Consider the following 19328-nt stretch of genomic DNA (forward strand, 5'->3'; position numbering starts at 1 on the left):
TATGGCTACACTGGACACTAAACACCACAAGAGCCTGTTCTTTGGCCTTGAGACCAAACAGCATGATTGGCCACAACTAATACCTGTAACAGTACCAGTACTAATACCACTACTCTTACTTTCAGAAACATATGTAGGTGGCCTACTGGGAACAGCCTCTGTCCCATTCTTACTCCTGCACTGTGTTAAAGAGTGTTATAAGGTCTGGACCAAAATAATGCCTGGAAATAGTCTAACAACTTAAGTCTAACAACTTAACCTATTTCCAATCCCCAGCCCTCGCTCTCAGCACAATTCATATAGTATAGGCATAGTCTAAGTTGCTATATCCTTTTAAAATGGAGTTCTAAATTACTATCACTAGGAAGGTAATACCTGAAAATAATACATTGAGACTATGTGGGAGCACAGCTTCAGTCATATATTGAAGCTCCATTTTGTTGAAAGGACTGTCCCTACTTGCAGTCTAAGAAACAATAAATTGGCAACAGACAATAAAAGAGAATAAAAAGAAACAATGGATAGGCCACTAATACTTCATAATTAGTATTTAGTGTATTTTATATAGATTCTCATAAGATCACAAAGCCTTCCACTAAAATTGATATAAAGAGGAAACCACGGAAACTTACATTGTAATTATTCTTATGTGTGTTGGGTTTGTGTGGCATGGTTTTGGTAGTGGGGGGGCTACAGGGGTGGCTTCTGTGAGAAGCTGCTAGAAGCTTCCCCTGTGTCTGATAGAGCCAATGCCAGCCGGCTCCAAGACGGGCCCACCGCTGGCCAAGGCCAAGCCAATCAGCGCCTCTGTGATAACATATTTAAGAAGAAGAAAAAGTTAGAGAGAGAGAGCTTTTGCAGCTGGAGAGAGGAGTGAGAAGATGTAAGAAACTCTGCAGACACCAAGGTCAGTGCAGATGGAGGGGGAGGAGGAGCTCCAGACACCAGAGCAGAGATCCCCTTGCAGCCCGTGGTGAAGACCATGGTGAAGCAGGCTGTCCCCCTGCAGCCCATGGAGGAAGGATGAGGGGGTGTAGAGATTCCACCTGCAGCCCGTGGAGGACCCCATGCCGGAGCAGGTGGAGGCACCTGAAGGAGGCTGCGGCCCGTGGGAAGTCCACGCTGGAGCAAGTTCCTGGCCGGACCGGTGGACCCGTGAAGAGGGGAGCCCACGCCAGGGCAGGTTTGCTGGCAGGACTTGTGACCCCGTGGGGGACCCCATGCTGGAGCAGTTTGCTCCTGAAGGTCTGCACCCCGTGAGAGGGACTCCATGCTGGAGCAGGGGAATGATGAGAGGAGTCCTCCCCCTGAGGATGAAGAAGCGGCAGAAACACCGTGAGATGAACTGACCGTAACCCCCATTCCCCGTCCCCCTGTGCCGCTGAGGGGGGGAAGGTTGAAGCCGGGAGTGAAGTTGAGCCCGGGAACATGGGAGGGGTGGGGGGAAGTGTTTTAAGAGCTGATTTTATTTTCTCATTCCTCTACTCTGTTTTGCCTAGTAATAAATTAGATGAATTCCCTCTCTAAGTTTGGTCTGTTTTGCTCGTGACGATAATTAGTGAGTGATCTCTCCCTGTCCTTATCTCGACCTACAAGCATTTAGTTATGCCTTTTCTCCCCTGTCTAGTGAATGAGGGCAGTGAGAGAGCGGCTCTGGTGGCCACCTGGCCCCCAGCCAGGCTTAACCCACCACATTATGAACATAACAATATGTGTTGATTTCAGAATTTAAATATATATTTAAATATTTAAAACAATACATCACTGACTAAGCTACAGTCAAAACTCATATCACCATAATTTTTATCTTTTAACTTCAGATTGTTTTTTTTTAATACAAGCTACATGCATAGAAATAGTATAAATAGCCTCAGGGACAGAGAAACTTGGAATTCACTGGCGGGGACAAGGGAAATGGTAAGAAAACAGTACATACCATTACAAGATGGCAATGCTCTGTTCCATGCTGGCTTTCCATCTGCACCAATTACACATGTTATAGTTGAAGGATCGATAATCTTATATCCAGAATCACACTGGTAAGTAATAGTTGAACCAAGCTTAAAGTCTGTTCCAATTCTTGTTCCATTCATGATGTTTCCAGGATCAAAACAAGCTTCCCGTGGCTTTTCTGTTTAAATGAATTAAAGTAAATCTATACACACTATCAATTAAAAAAATACAATAAAGTTGAACAATTATGAGTGCTTTTTTCCAGTCAGTTTACATTTTTCAACAGCTTATTAAAATATTTTTCTTGTTTCTGTATGCTTACTACAAGATCATGGAAGTTTGCATTAGATTTTTTTATCTGGCCAAGGAAATAATATTGAGAGGATCCAACTGACAGCATTTTCTTCCTGTCTTTTGTTTGTAGAACTTTCCTAAAGCCAAATGACTCCAATGAAGTTTAGTCATGTAGAAGAAAAACTACCATTTCTAGAATTCACCACTTAACACTATTATGTTTTTTAACTAAGTATCATGCTCAGTATTTAATAACTGGTTAGAAAGCTGCTGTACCATGGAATAATTTAATCATTAAAACTGTATTGTTCCTTTATGCTTCATATTTAAGAAGATCTAGTGATAACTGGACCTTGAAGGTTGATAAAATAAGCACAACACCAGTTATTTTCTGGCATGAGCTAATAGGTAAAAAATCTTTAAGTCAATGTGAGTATGGACATTGATTTTAACAAGACTAGGATTTCATTCATCATCTTTGGCAAGTTAAAATACAAAGAAATGGGATGAGAGACATCATTCATATTATAAATTACTTTGTTTCAAGAATATGATTGAGATGATCTTCAAATAGGAAAGATTCAGACATAAAACATTATAACTAAATAAACGAAAACAAAATGTTAGTGTTACTATACTGTTGATAACTATGCAATACTTTTTCCTACAAAAGGTTTAAACAAAACTCAGTCCCTTTAAAATTTATGAAAATATTGTGTAATTGTACTTCTATAAACAATATTTTGCTAAATATGTCAACTCTCTAGGAGGGAAAGACACGCATAATATAAGTTCATTATAGGAGGCAAAGATTTTTTTATTAAAAGATTCCAGAATCAAATTCATAGTCAAAGTTTACAGCATGCCTCCTTCCCTTATTAAATGTTAATAAAGCACATATTTTAATGAAATACTCAAGGAATGTTACCAGAAAGCAAAACTGGATGTCCATAATCAGAAATGTAAAGTAATAGATTTTATAAAATATATTAAATAATATACTTAATAAAAATATTTAATTATTATGCACAAAAATACTGCCCATGAATACAATAACTTTTTAAAATACACTGTTCTACTGGTATATGTTATATTTTTATTTTCTTATTACTTCATTTAACTTCCAATTGCATAGCGGCACATATATCAGACGATGCTGAGAACAGAAAATAAACACACAGCAAAAATGCGTATGGCATCTTTTTCTCTTTATCTCCTTCTGCTCGACTTGTAATTTTCTTTCCTTGCAGGCCAACAAGACTTCCTGGAACAAATTGTTTTCCAGTTTTATTTATATTTTGTTACAAGTTAAGATAGGAACAAATAGTCTAAGATTTCATCTATGGCAATATGACAATTACTTTGAGAAGAAAATATGTGGAGAATAATGCATGATGCTGGATGAAAGATGAAGACTAAATATAAAAATGATTTAATAGTTCTTTTTAACCTCTATTTCATTGATATTTCTATATTCTTTAGATATTTTTGTCCCTTCATTTTTGACATGTACATTATTGTGGTTTGCTTCCATTGTCAAGAACAAGAAGCTGAGGCAGCACCTTTGCTGATGAAAAACAGCTTGATAAATCTCAGCAGAGATGACAATCAAGCCAGTGAAAGAATGTGCGACCAGAAAAGAAACCAGCATTTAAAGTGAGTGTGTGTCTTTAACAAAAGAGTCAGTGTAACCCATTCTCTGGCTAATAATAAGTACTCCCCAAAAATGCAAATATTGCCCTGCAGTAGTTTTTCAAAAATGTATATGTAGATTCAACAACAAAGTGGAAAGGAAAATGTATCGGTATGTATCAGCAAGGAAGCAGCAGCAGTCACGTATTCTAACTGGGCAAGAAAATTCCATTATTCTACAACTCTTTTCCAAGTGCTACTTTTTGATGTGAATCTTCTATTTCTACTTTTTTTTCTGGAAGATGAAAATGTGCATAAGTAATATGAAAAAGATTTCATGAAAAAGGATTTCTCTGCTCCTCTACACACTTACAGAAAATAGTTTTAAAAACCTACACGGATGCAAAGAGGTATTTGGTAGTTCAGTATGAATACATCTAGAAGTAAACTAATTTGAGCCTCAATTAATACTAAATAACACTTCTTTCCCTTTGTTTCCATAGATTATGGTGAGAACAGTACCTTTATAGTCAATGGCAAATCCTGACATTCCAACAGAAGCATCACTGCGAAAAGCCAGAAACAGACTGTTACCACTGCTCTCTATTCTTTCAGGAGCCTGCGAGCCTTGAAAACTGCCAATTAGAGGACTGTTGGAATCTTCCCCTTCATAAATATGTAGAAAATCATAACTGGGTTCCATATTGAAACTGAAAATAAAGGAAAAAGAGAATTAAGTCTTCATTTCTTTTTCATGAGTTAAACGCTACTATGACTGTGGCTTCCGATCTTCTGCCTAACACATTTTCTTCTCCAGAAATAAAAGTATTTCTAAATATGATTCACAGTGAAAATTTACTAACTTCCAGTGGAGTTTTCTTTACCATTGATGTGAACACCTTCAGCTTTCCAAAAGATCTACTATCAGGCCATCATGCAGGCTCTGTCTACAGTCAATGAAAAAGAAACAAGATGCTTGCAAATGGACAGACCACTATCCTCGAACTTGCCTTTGTTCAAAACCAAATTATATCAGAGAATTATGATATGTTAAAGTGAATTATCATTCTCACTAAACCATCTATGCTATGCCATATTTGATGACATTTATTTGTTTATACAAACTAATTATGAAGATAATATTAATGGCATGTCTGAGGTATTTAATTGAGATGAGTTCTGAGACAGTATAGAGATAAAATCACAGGCATTTATATGAGATATTTATACAGAGCTAGATAAAAGGATACACTGAGAACACAGAAGAAAATATAAGAAATGTAAAACTGCATTAAAAAAAGCAGTCAAGGACTCCATCAAGTGGGAAGATTTTTTTTTCTTTCTAGCTATCTTTGTAAAACAAAAAAAATAAATACTTGGCTTTTTTGCAAGTGTGGTGGTCAGCTGTTTTTCTTTCTACTACATCAGTTAGTAGTTAGACACAAACTTTTCCAAATCATGTAAGACAAAAAGGAACAACATTTTTAGCTAAGAAATCAGCAGAAAATTCCTAAGTCAAATGGAAGTGGTTTCACATAATGAATAATATTTTATTTCCTATTTTCAAGAAGTAAGAGAAGCCAGAAAAACGTTTTTAACTAAGACAGAGAATTTTTAGTTGAGAGTTAGAAGACTTGAAAGAAATAGCAGTCTACAGACCAAAAACAAGGAAAAGCAAATAGTACAGGGCAATTGTTTTCAATTTTTTGTAGCCAACACATATCAGACAAAATATATTGCATCTCTGTTCTCAGCCCACATTCTCATCCTATGCAGACACTGTTGTCTTCTCAAGGCCAGTTCCTTGAGAATAGTACAGGTCTTAGCTGTAGCATACTACCTAAAAATGACAAATTTTAGATAAAATGAACAGAAAATGGATGTTAAGGAAGTAGAACTTGCAGATGTCAAAGAAACATTACCCCTCTCAATCATCTACCAAAGGTCTTGGGAGTCTGGGGAGGTCCCCGCTGACTGGAAGCTAGCCAATGTTATTCCAATCTACAAAAAGGGTGTGAGAGAAGACCCAAAGAACTACAGACCTCTTAGTCTAACCTCAGTTCCTGAAAAATTATGGAGAAGATTATACTGTGTACTGTTGAAAGGCATTTAAAGAATAATACAATCATCAGGCACAGTCAACACTGGTTCATGAAGGGAAAATCCTGTTTAACCAATTTGATATCCTTCTATGACAAGGTCACTCGCCTAGTGGATGAAAGGAAGGTGGTGGAGGTAGTTTTTCTGGTAAGGCTTTTGATACTGTCCCTCACAGGATCCTTCTGGACAAGTTGTCCAACTGTGAGATGAGCAGGTACTGTGCGCTGGGAGACAAACTGGCTGAAGGGCAGAGCTCAAAGTGTTGTAGTGAATGGGGCTACCTCTGGCCAGCAACCAGTTACCAGCAGTGTTCCTCAGGGTTCAATCCTAGGGCTAGTTCTGTTCCATATATTTATCAACAATCTGGATGCAGGAGTTGAATGCACCATTAGAAAGTTTGCTGATGATACCAAACTGAAAGGTGCTGTTGACTCTCTTGAGGGACAAGGGCCTTGCAGAGGGATCTACGTAGATTGGAGCACTAGGCAATGATTAATGGCATGAAATTTAACAAATCCAAATGCCAGATTCTGCAACTAAGACAGAATAATGCTAGGCACAAGTACAAATTGGGAGAGGAGTGGCTGGACAGCAGCCCTGCAGAAAGGCACCTGGGGGTGATGGTCCGCAGCAGCTCAATACAAGTCAGCAGTGTGCCCTGGCAGCCAAGAAGGAAAACTGCATCCCAGGCTGCATCAAACACAGCATAAGCAGCGGGTCAAGAGAGAGGATTATCCCACTGTATTCAGTGTTGGTGCAGCCTCACCTTCAGCACTGTGTGCAGTGCTGGGCCCCACAATTTTAAGAAGGATGCAAAGGTACTCAAATGCATCCAGAGGAAGGAAACAAAGCTGGTGAAAGGGCTGGAAGGAATGTCCTGTGAGGAGTGGCTGAGGACTTTGGGCTTGTCTAGTTTGGAGAAAAGAAGGCTGAGGGGCGACCTCATTGCTCTCTACAGCTTACAGAGGAGGGGAAGTGGAGAGGGAGGTGTTGAGCTCTTCTCCATGGTATCCAGTGATAGGACGCGTGGGAATGGTTCAAAGCTGCACCAGGGGAGTTTACACTGGATATTAGGAAGCATTTCTTTACCAAGAGGGTGGTCAAACACCGGAACAGGCGTCCTAGTGAGGTGGTCGATGCCCCAAGCCTGTCAGCACAGCATTTGGACAATGCTCTTAATAACATGCTCTAACTTGGTCAGCCCTGAATTGGTCAAGCAGTTGGACTAGATGATTGCTTTAGGTCCCTTCCAAGTGAAATAGCCTATGCTATTCTATTCTGTTCTAAAAATCCAGGAAGTTATTGAAAGGATCGAGTTATTTCAGCACTGACATTTCATATAAATGATAGTGCATTAAGTTATTTGCATTCTAACATTAAATATATTTGTAAAACTATCTCAATTTACTTCTCTATTACAAAGTTAACAGAATGTATTTGCACATGTTTTCATTAAATATCAATCTATATTACTCTTACGGTCTATTTATACTAAAAATACAGTATTCATTAAAAAAGAAGTTAGAGTGTTCCATTTTGTCTGTTTGACACCCACATGTATATATATATTATACTGTTGGTTTTCCCCTCCTTAATTTGTATTCTAATTTTCCTTTTTTTTTCAGTTTTCTAAAAATATTTACAAGTTTAACAACCCAACAAGCTACATCTTAAAAGGCCCTATATTGCCATCAGTCAGAGGATGGATGAGTTTCCAAGAATATTCTCCAACATCAGACAATTTTGTAAAAGGCAGTGCCAAAAACCCTGGAAGCTATGGCATAACCTTTTCTTTCAGATTTCTAAGGAAGATTTCTGTCTGGAGAATTTAAGAACTTCTAGAACAGAATATCAAATTTAGGAAAGACATGGCAGTACAGTATGTATTATTGGACTCCAATAACTTATAAAATGTACTGGAAGTATAGGGTAAACCACAAATTCCATTATATTGCTCATACTTGTATTTCTTAAAATAGAATTCACAAACAAACCTGAATACTGAGTAACTATAATTTTCTTTTGTCTTACTTGAAATGGAGCATTTCAGCTGATTATTTAGGCAGTCCACAGAAATATGCTGCTTACCATACCTACCATGTGACATTTTCAAGAGTGTAATTAGTGGAGAACTATTCTCATCCCTTAATGCTATTTGATCAAACACCTGAAGAACAGAATTATCATATTGTTGATTACATAACTTCAAGTACCTCAGGCTTTGATTCTTTAATTTGTTGTGTATCAATATTTTATTAGAAAACCCATTGCAATCAGTCAATGAACGAAACTGTTGGGTTTTTTGTTTTGGTGGGTTTTGTGGTGTTTCCTTTTTTTTTTTTTTTTAAAGGGTGCAAATATTACACAACAAAATTTTGAACATGCCATCATCTCTTCCTAAAAGAATCAGAATTGATCACCATCCCAATGAAGTCAACTGCAATGTTACCACTCTTATCTTAAAACTCATACTTTGGACAGAAAATCAAAAGAAGAAAAAAAAAATGCATTTGCATCCATAGATGATTACATACGCCTGATTCAAATACAAAAGATAAATTGAATACATGAATATGACTATATCCCTGAACATCAATTTGTGTTAAAAATCTATGCAACACATATAGGTTCATGATGGAATGTTGAGTAAATAACACTTTTTTAAAAATATGAGACATTATCTATATGTCTTCTATCTCTTGAATAAGTAGATGATTTTTTTTTCTGATCTGTGCACTCCAAGCAAAATGTATTTCACCTGTCTTAGTAAAAATCTTTAAGAACTGAGTTACAGACAGTTTCCACTACAGTTCAAGTCTCTACTACAAGGTATAACAACGTAAATCAAGCATTTCTACAAATAGACATTGCTTTTCAAAGATTTTTATTTCACAGGGCACAGAAAGTTTTGTTGCTCAGGAATATATTTGATATCAGAAGTGCCATATATCTATATTATTTTCTTTTACGTTATTTGGAAGAAATGATATAGCACATATTAGATGTACGCTCCAGGACTTAGCCCGAGAATATAATTAGAAGCTTTAAGAAGTGATAAATGATGCCAGTTTTAGATGTGACATTTAAAATCCTGTTAAACAGAGGCATTCATCTTGAAATGGTACCTTTTGAATATCAAGGCAATGACAAAGTCAGGGTTTACTTTTATTCTCCAGTCACATTCTTTCCCAGGAGGATAAGGCTGTGGATAGTTAGGTGATAAAATAACTCCTGCTGGGCCTGTCAGGTTTCCTCCACATGCAGCTGTCACAGTGTAAAAAGAAATAGGAATATGGTCAAAGGAATATGGTCACATGTTAAATTCACAAGCATATATTAGCTGTTAAATAGGAGTAAATTGACTTTACATTTACCAAAAATAATAATAAATTAAAAAAAACCCAGAGCTTGAGGCACATGATGTCTTATTTTTTACTTTTATTTAAATATTTTTTAATTTCTGAATAATCCCAGTATGTTTAGTAAACATTTTCATACTGTTATTTATACATTGCACACAATGTATCCAGAAGACAATGTTCAAATTATATGCTGCTCCAATTCTGCTAGATGATACGGAGTTAGTGACATGATCCTGCATTATCCTGAATCCTTCCTAGTATTTCTGAGATATCTATAAACAGTTTAAAGAAATAGAGGGACTTCTTTTGGGGGGATTTGCTGTTTTGGAAAGAGCCTTTCCAAAATGGCTTGTAGAAAGAAAAATCATTATGCTTATTCCAGTGCTATTAAAACATATTGAATCTGGGTTTGGGGATCATTAAAATAAGTCTTCATTTAACTATAAATCAATAGGCAACAAAACCAAAAAGATTTTGAAAAATTACTATACTTAGCAGATAATTTTTCACAGATATTGGTTAAGTCTAATCTTAGAAGAGCTACACTGATGACCTTAAGATACATTTCAGCAAGACTTCTAAGCCTGTAATTATTAGTCTACTGATTGGAACCTCAGAGAATCCTTTATGCCATATACGACTATGGAACCAAGAATCAAAACTTGCTTCAAAGAATGATGTCCCACCCTCTCCTGGTGTTACGGAAATATATCTCATTTCTTTCAACAGCATTGTTATTTGAACCCCCTTCTCTGCATCTACCTTTCCCAACAAGCATCCTGCTTCAGAAGAAATATCCTTAGCTTCCTAAGGATTGTACAGGATGAGAATATATAAGAGAATTCAGAAAATTTTCAAAATAAATAATGCACCCCAGCTTATGTAAATAAATTATTACATAGGAGACCATTCTAATGAGACCATTTCAATGAGAATTTTTTTATCCAAATCACCTCTTCCATTTATTTCTCTTAGACTTTGTCAATTTTAAACTTGTATGAAGTTTAAATAGAATAGAGTGAGAAAATGACATCCAAAAGTAGTGTTAATCTGATGAGGCTGTCAGTAACCATAAGTACGAATTAACTGGGTTCTGCTAAGAGCATCACCCCAGCATGAGCATCTGTCCTGGTTTCAGCTGAGACAGAATTATTTTTTCTTTCTAGTAGCTGGTATAGTGCTGTGTTTTGAATTTAGCATGAGAATAATATTGAATAATATGCCCATTAGTTGAACAAGAAATCTGATCCGTATTTTAAACAGAGACTAACATTTCATCTTATTACCTATGCATGTAGGAGGATCAGGTTGCCAGAAGAATCGGTTATTCAGTTGCACACATGTAATTTTGGCCTGTCCTTGAAGTTGATAGCCAGGGTCACACTGAAAGGTGGTAGTGTCTCCAGGCTCTCTGCTGTCTCCATATCTAGTCCCATTCTGTGGTGTGCCGGGATCGTTACACGTTGATGCAATAGAAGCTGTAAGGGAATGATGATATAAAAGCTTTAAGGTGTAGATACTAAATATCCGTAATTAAAAGCACAATATTTTTACAAGAGCATTCCAACCAGAGGCAATATTATTTACTCATCAGTTAATATAGGAAGGCATTTTGTTTCTTTATTTTTATGGGAATCTGCCCAGTGAGATACATCATGATTATGTTGGCTTCCTGCCAGTTTCCTTACTATAAAATATGGCCTGAGAGGAAATAAACACAAGCTTTTCTTTCTTCCCCTCCCTCCCCCCCACCCCTCCGCCTTCCCTCTTTATTTGGGTTTGTTGTTTTTTTGGGGGTTTTTTTTGGTCTAGTTAATGCATCAAAAGATCTACTAACTCCTTTCCTCACTTTTATGTTCTGGTTATCAAAACAAGCTTCTTTATGCACTCTGATGCCTTTTGCACAATATGGTAAGTATCGTAATATAAATAACATTGTTTTATAGTCTTAACATCCTGCAACATGCAAATGCTATATTTACCCAGCTGGCTGAATCAAATACTGGTTTTATGTAGCACTGAATTTCCCATTTCAGAGGCAAACAACTTTCTCAGAGTACGCTCAAACTGAATCTAAGCACAATATCTCACCTATGTTCACTCTCTTGAGTTTAGATATGGATTTTGCTTTGTAAAAAAAATAAATTAAAAAAGCAATGTTAAACTGAGAACAATCAGTATGTATGACTTAAAGGAAGTAATCATCCAGAAAGTGGATACACAGATCTACATCCACTATGGATTTGGTGAAGATGCCCGGTCTCTTCTACTGGCTTCAGGTATTCAACATCCTGAGTTGCAGTAAACATTGAAGTCTTCCCAAGGAAAGAAGGTCCCGTCTCTGGAGGCTACTGTCCCTAAATCACTGAATTGCACTCTGTTTCCTACCACTCCAGGCTGCTTCACCCAAACATGTCTTTTTCAAAGAACTTAACATAATTGTGAGCAAAAGACAAAACAGGAAGTCACAAACCCAGTGTCACAATCACCGTTAATGATACTGGTGTGTACCTACAAGCAAGTCCCTCTACTGCTTTCATCATCTTCATTCAACCAAGTTTAAACTTCCTGAATCCAGACCAAAGACCTTTTTGAAAAACTGCTACACTATACCCTTCTGCTCATCTCCAGTACTGCAAAGGATAATCCTTGAAAAATGTGAAACATCAATATTAATTTCTTTTTTTCTAATATGAACTATGTATACTTTCTTGTGTGCTCACACATCAGACAACTGATTCATTCTTAAACCAATTCATAACCATCTCAACTCTACATCTGATGTCTTTTCAACGTGCAATTTTGCTCTGATGTCTGTAAGACATGATCAGACCAATGATGAGCATTCAGAGAAAAACTGATGTAATTTATTAAAAGCATATATGCCATTGTTAAAACTATTTTTTACCACTTTGTTGGTTGATGAGCTAATGTTACTGTTACTCATCATATCTGGCTGTGCCATTCTCCAGCAGTCTCTGGGAAAGCAGTGATTATGTCTTTCTGTATTTTGAGCAGTATCTAGCACTTCAAGTCCTTTGGTTTTAGGACAGCTTTACAAATTACAGGCCAAAAATTACTAAGAACATAAAATATTATTTCTTTATGTTTGATAATCCCTTTCTGTTGTTTTAAATAGAAGGGTACAGTCTCTTCCATATCTCCTACAAATGATGTGTCTTAGTGACAACAGTCCATCCTCCTTGCTCTATATTTTGGGGGTTTGTTTGTTTGTTTTTATTTATTTATTTTTGCTGTTTCAATCCCAGGAAATATTAATATTTCATTAAAATGATTTTGTTAGCTCATTTCAACCGGTACATCCCAAAGGCTCTCATAAGATAAAAGAACTCCATTACTACCACCACTATGCAACCTTTATGACCATAATGTGCAGGTAATTCATTTTCTGTATTAATAACTGCATCTACTCCTTTTGTCCACATCAAAAGAGTATCCCACTACATGAAACAGCAGGAACAACTAAACACTTGCAAAACTGAAATGGTTACCAAGTTGTACAACTGGAAAACTTTTTTTTTTTCTGTGTTCTAAATTTGCAGGAGACAAAGGTTGAAAAAAGAATGATCAAAATGAGAAACAAACATTTTAGAATGGTTTTATGCGTGTTCTAGCAAATAGGTGGTCACTTAGAGAAATCACAGAAACTGTAAAACATCCCTATATAAGAATTCATGAATTATGATAACCAGCACACTACAAACACAGGACCTTTCATTAACATTTCATTATTTAAAATTTGTTGACCTTGTTTCCACTCCCAAATAGAACAACTCATACCTTGGGATATGGTTACCATATCTAAATGAAGTAAAAGACATGTCAGGTTTTTTTAACAGTGGTGGACTTTTTTCCAGCAGAATTTATAAGCATCAATCCAAGAATTAAAGTAACGGCTGTCACTACTAATGAGTACTGTGTAAGCACTCCCCAGGCACCACTCTGACAATTTACCTGACATCCCATATTAGTGCAGTTTACTAAATGTATACTTGGCCACAGGGGAAGGAAAGCATGGTCAGGTCCTCAGACAAGTTATTTCTTATTTGACAGACAATAACAGCTCTAAAAAATGGACTACTGTAGTGTATACCTGTTAAAGAATCATAATGCTTTCAAGTATATGAACATAAGCCCATCTCTGTCATTAATTAGTACCTTTTTTCAACAAATCTCTGAATATAATTTTCTCTTTAAAAGGTTATGCAATATAATATCTCAGCAAACAACATTTTTCCCATTTTGACTGTGTCAAGTATCCACCAATTATGAAGGACTGATGCTTTTTAATACTCATTTCACTGTTAATCTCCATTTCTTATATATAACGTTCTAAAATTTAAAAACAGTGACAGATGTTTAACAAGCACCAAAATGTTCTTTATATTTTTGTTCTTGCAGCCTCGGAAGTTATTTTATGTATTTGAAACTAACAACCTTTTTATCATGCCAACTACACTTGATCCTAATTAAACAAAACACCAGACATTTAAGCACTGATGTGTCATCTAGTAAAATGAACATTTAGACAGACTGTCAACTTTTCAACTCATCTCCTTTCCAAGTCATTTTACTTCTCAAGATTCCCAAAAGGTTCTGTAACTGCATAAAAATCACAAGTCTACTACTATTTCATTTGGCGTTGTGCAAGTATCTAAAGGGTATAGAGGTTATATGCATTAATAAGTAATCCAGACATTAAAAATACCCAGTTTTTCTGTCATCACTCTTTTATAACAGGCTCTTTTCTTCTTAGCCCCTACACTAATATATAGACATGCAATTAATATCTAGCATACATACTTATGAGAAAGGTTATGTTCATGCTGTGATGTAACATTGCCATATGCATTTAAAAAAATATAAATGAGGAATTCAGAAACTTAAAGCTGAACAGAATTAAAACGTTTATGTTGTAAAGCAGGGAAAGCAATAACTACATTTTAGACTCAAGGATGCTAAATCAAGCCAACTTCCATAGTTAGATTTTTTAGAAATGACTGAGAAAAATTAGGTGCCTAAAATGGCATAGCCAGGAGAGGGAATTTGAATCCCATTAAGCTGGAAAAGAACTAAATCACTGCTTCTCAGTTCTTGCACGTGTTCTAAGCAGTAAGCTGCATGACACTCAGTGGGTTATAGAGTAACACTCTGTACAGATTTCCCATCTCCTCCTGCCTCACCTGCTCAGAGTGCTTCTGTGTACACAAAAGATGGAACTAGAGGTAGGTGGCAGAAGAATGGGCAGCTGGAAAAACAACAGATTACTAGGGAGTTTTCAGACCTCCATATGTCAGCAGTCACTGTGTTAAGCCTCTCTGTTATTAATTTAATAATCTCCCAGAATCCCTTTTTAGATCTTATTTTGGTTTTGGCTCCCCCAATTACATTTTCAAAGTTGATTTAAAACCACTGAAAATCAATAGGAGACTGTTTTTGAGAATATGACACACTATTTATTTGTGTGTCTGTAGCCTTGTGAGCAATATGTTAGATTTGTGCCTAATTTATCTTTCAACTGAAGGACATCTCTTTTTTTTATCAGTTTGTTTAGCCTGTAGTCTATTGTAGCTCAAGAAAAAAACAACACATCACCTTCATCAATATCGATTTCACTATGTCTATGGTAAACAATCATGTAAGCCATTTGCTGTAGTGTTGTGCTGAAGAGACTCTTTTTTCTGCTCCACATGGTTATAAAAATAAAGACTTTTCAGGAGCTAGGCTTGTAAATTGCAGGCAATGCACAAGCTTCCCCTGTTTAGTGCATTATGCTTGCTTAATAGGTTTGAGAAGGATTTTGGCATATCCAAGTTGAGACATTGTACATAGGATTTGCAGTGATTTCAGACTAACAAATATTTCCAAATGTGAAAGAACAGTGTTTGCTCTCTAAAAAGTATCTCATGTAATATATGTAAGTGTACAGACTAAGAACTGTGCAAATTAGAATCAAACACATATTTAAATATCTTGTATTGTCCGAGAATACAAAGAAAAACGAAACCCAAATGCTAATGCAGCCTCTTTCATTAAGTTTGAAGTACACAAGCTTGCAACTTTAGAGATAACCAAAGTAACCTACAAGCTTCACTTCTGCTTAGTTCCACAGGAACCAAATAAAGAACTGCTACCCCTATGAGGCTGAGGATGCCTTGCCCAGGCCATGGATTAGATGATGGATAGGAATGCTATGACACAGTTTCATGCTAATAAATCTGTTTCATGCTAATGAAACTGTGTTATTGTGAGCATGCAAAGCAACATTTATAGCATCACAGAATGCAAGAGAAGAGACTGAACAGAGAAATGATTAGGTTACAGATTTTAAAAGGGAATCTTGAATTCTTGTGTCTTGTGTCCTTTTATTTATTTTAACAAGGGTTGTCTTAATGCATTTCATTTTCTTTGAACTCAAAATTTTATTAGTTAGTAAGGCAGATATGTGATTATGCACGTGTTAATTTTTTTAAAAATATATTTTTGTGCTAACCCCCTTTTCTTGATGATTTAGTTGTGAATCAAACTGCAACGACTGCAGGACAAATCCTAGCAATGGAATTTCTGCCATGGAAATGCTTATACTACTAAATGTAGTAGCTCAGGCCATTAGGTAAGTGATTGAAAGATATCTCAGCAATAAAAGAGAAATAAAAGAACAATTTACAACACAACAGTACTCTAGCAGTTCAAGATAGGTGACAGTTACGGTAAAAATTGCTGTAGACAAACAAATGATTAAATGGATTTACAAAACTGGACAGAAGCAGGTATCATTGCTTAAACAGATTTGTCAGATTAAGCCCAGTGTCATTAGGAACTATATCAAACACAGAACCCCTGATGCTTTAGCTCTTGTCAGAAGTAAGATATGAGCAGATGTGTCAACATCAGACACAATTTCCAAATTATTGTTCTAATTAACTGGTTGGTATAAGTTGTTTATTTTTATTGTCATAATTGATGACTTGTGTTGTTAAGAAAAAAATTTAGTCAGGCATCTTTATTCTTCATTGCTTAACTCTGCATTTACTTCAAGAGTAAATTTTAGAAATATTGGGAGAGCAAGCAAAAACCAGAAAAACCAAAATTGGACTAAACCAACTATACAAATGCCTTCATTTAGTATCTTTACTTTTAATGAATGTCTGATGTTCTTGTAATAAGATAGAAATATTAGAAAGAAATTAGAAAGAACCTCTTTGCTACTTTATTAACTTCTTGCCAGTTGTTCTGTATTAGCAAAAAAAAGATAATCTTTATGTTCACATGAAAGCAGAGATAGCTATATTGTTAATTATTAATATTATATATTGTTAATTAAAATGTATGCTTACAGAATACTATGACTAAAAGAAAATAACAATGCCATACAACCAGAGGTAGGCATTGAAAACCATCATAGACAGGTCTGACTCTAGAAAAGCCAGACATTTCCAAAAATGTTTTTTCCATTATAAGAAGAATGAGAATAATTCTTTGATGTATTACAGCCTGGAGGAGCAAAATCTATGAAACCAGCTGAGGAGCTATGAATGCATGATTTAGTTTAAGAAAAGGATACAGTTTTCTTAAGTTACAACGCTGAGAATTTAGTTCAAGAAAAAAGGTTAAACTGCAAGGGTAGAACGACTATTAGGTATTGTTAAAATAAGGCTAACAGTCTGTAAGAATGATAATATGACTAGCAACTACCAGTGTTGTTCCTATCATCTGCCACTTCTATTGGTTATGTTAAATATCAATGAAACAAATTATATGGTTAGATATAAACAAGCTCTCAATAAAATAAGCTGCAGGTCAATAAAAGCAACAGAACATGCACTAGCATGGGATACAAGTGCTTTCAGAAGTCCAGAGCAGCTGAAGATTAAACCTTCAGGAGAAGATTGATCTGCTTCAGCATAGGTGGCTTGTCTCATTCTAGATGCCTAACAATGTATCTTAGTATAACTAGATTTGTAGCTGATAAAAAGTAAAAGGCAACTTAAGAGAGAAATTTATCCCATTTAACTTAGATATGTAGGACAGAATTAAGCTAGGCTAGAAAACTTATTTTTATGGTTAACTTAGGCAGGAAGTTTTTGCTGTCAGTAACTTTGTTTCTTTGCAATAAAGAAGCCAAACACCAAATTTGCCTATACCCTCCTCGTGTTCACTTTTTGTGTGGTGACCAGAAAGCGTTGGTTGACATCCCTGGCTTGTAATACATAGTTTAAAAATATTTAACCCCCAGAGTAAATGTCAATTTTGTACAGTGAACTCCATTTTTTTGTCCTTTTATGCATGATTAAATGGTAATTAAGTTTTAATGAAAAGCATTAGGCTGATTACAATTAACATAATCACTCTTGTCAGTTCGTGTCCTCATGCTCTGTATGCTGAGCTGAGTGGGCAAGACAAGGCACTTTTAATAGTGTTCAAACATTTTGTAAGCTACAGCCACTTACATTTTTCCATTAAAAATACTTCTAATTACATTTACAATCAACAGCAAGTAATTTATATGTGATATTTTCTGATCTACCTGACACTATCCTTTCCTAACACCTCTTTTTCAGGCAGATGCAATAAGGGCATTCTAGAGTGCAAATCTAAGAAGTAATCAACACATCCCCAGCACAGTGAAACAAATTCTCCAGCTGAAGGTTAGCACTTTAATGCTTTGTCTTTAAGCTGTTCATTTGACCTGATACTCTCAGATGTATATACTTTGTATGATCCTATCATTGGATGTTCACTGATACACTGATCTCCATTGCATAATCCAACACAGAAGTTGCATGTGTAAGAGGTCCAGATTATTGAAGGTTTTCCAATCCTGTGCAATTCTGCACCTGAAGTTTACTTCTTGGATTGTAATTAATATTTAAATAAAACATACTCGTTAATAAATGCAACACTTGAAAATCCTTCAAGTGACACCAAGACACAACACTTGAGCAGTTACCTTCATAGGACTTGTAATAAAATATCTAGATCTTCTGCAACTACCACAGAAAAGTTTAAGCAACTTGAGACTCTCTTATTCATTGAGTTACAAACTACTAAAGTAGTGACATTTAAATATTCTGTGCAGCTTTTCTATAAACTAGCCTAGAGTTTGAACACACAACGAATGCTAAAGCATGCAAAGATCCTCACTTAGACATAGATTAATTAGTTTAAATCCTTTACATATCAAGGCCACAGTGGTCTGCCCATTGCCTCAAGGAGACTAAACAAACTAAGCTCTGATTTTTAGATGAAATAATTTAACATTTACTTTAACATATTCCTTAAATCGTAGTTTTTACTCTTTACAATTAAAAAATTAATAAAACATTCCACTTGTCAAGCAGGGTGAGTGAAACTTTAATATCATTTTCCCTTTACTTGAGCCGAGGCATTCAGTTCTTCACCACTAATTCCAATTAATTCCCGTAAGACATACACTGAAATTGCCAACATGATCACTCAGTGCATCCATCAGATATTATACTAAGATGACAAAATCAGTTCTTCACCCTTAAAGCATTAAATTGTCTTCTACTTACTATAAGTATCGCTGAAGGTCAAAGAATGTGTTGACAAATCTAACTGCTTAAATATTTTTCTCCTTTCAAAATTTGTGCATAAACTTATAAACATTTTCATATAATAATACAATATAAAATGTGTTTGCTAACCCTAGCAGAGTTAACCCCCCGCTTTATTTCCACAAATGTAAAATTTAACTTTTTTCCAACAACATGAAAAGCAGCATATTATATAGCACACTGGTCAGAAATTTTAGAAACATTTATTCTGCTCTTTAACTCTTTTTGCATACTTTTAACTATATGTCTTAGGGCTGATGAAAGAGCCTGTGGTTTGGAGGGTACAACATTCAGAGAAATCAAGCAAAATGAAGTAAACAGGTAAATGTAAAATGCATTATTTAGGGACCAGGAAACCCCCAAAGTATATTTCCCCGTGCAAATAATA

At 35.7% G+C, this 19328-nt stretch overlaps 1 protein-coding gene across 1 annotated transcript in view; it reads right to left on the reverse strand.

The window, feature by feature from the left end:
* CSMD1 (CUB and Sushi multiple domains 1) overlaps positions 1–19328 on the reverse strand; it is a 1238533-nt gene that overhangs the window by 207811 nt on the left and 1011394 nt on the right. The window contains exons 27-30 of the mRNA XM_054821261.1: positions 10628–10819; positions 9105–9243; positions 4402–4589; positions 1937–2131 (exon numbers count right to left, since the gene is read on the reverse strand). Coding sequence (XP_054677236.1) covers positions 1937–2131; positions 4402–4589; positions 9105–9243; positions 10628–10819 — 714 coding nt within the window. The remainder of the gene's footprint in view (positions 1–1936; positions 2132–4401; positions 4590–9104; positions 9244–10627; positions 10820–19328) is intronic.

The sequence above is a fragment of the Grus americana genome, chromosome 3, assembly GCF_028858705.1.
Source record: "Grus americana isolate bGruAme1 chromosome 3, bGruAme1.mat, whole genome shotgun sequence".
Taxonomy (NCBI): Eukaryota; Metazoa; Chordata; class Aves; order Gruiformes; family Gruidae; genus Grus; species Grus americana.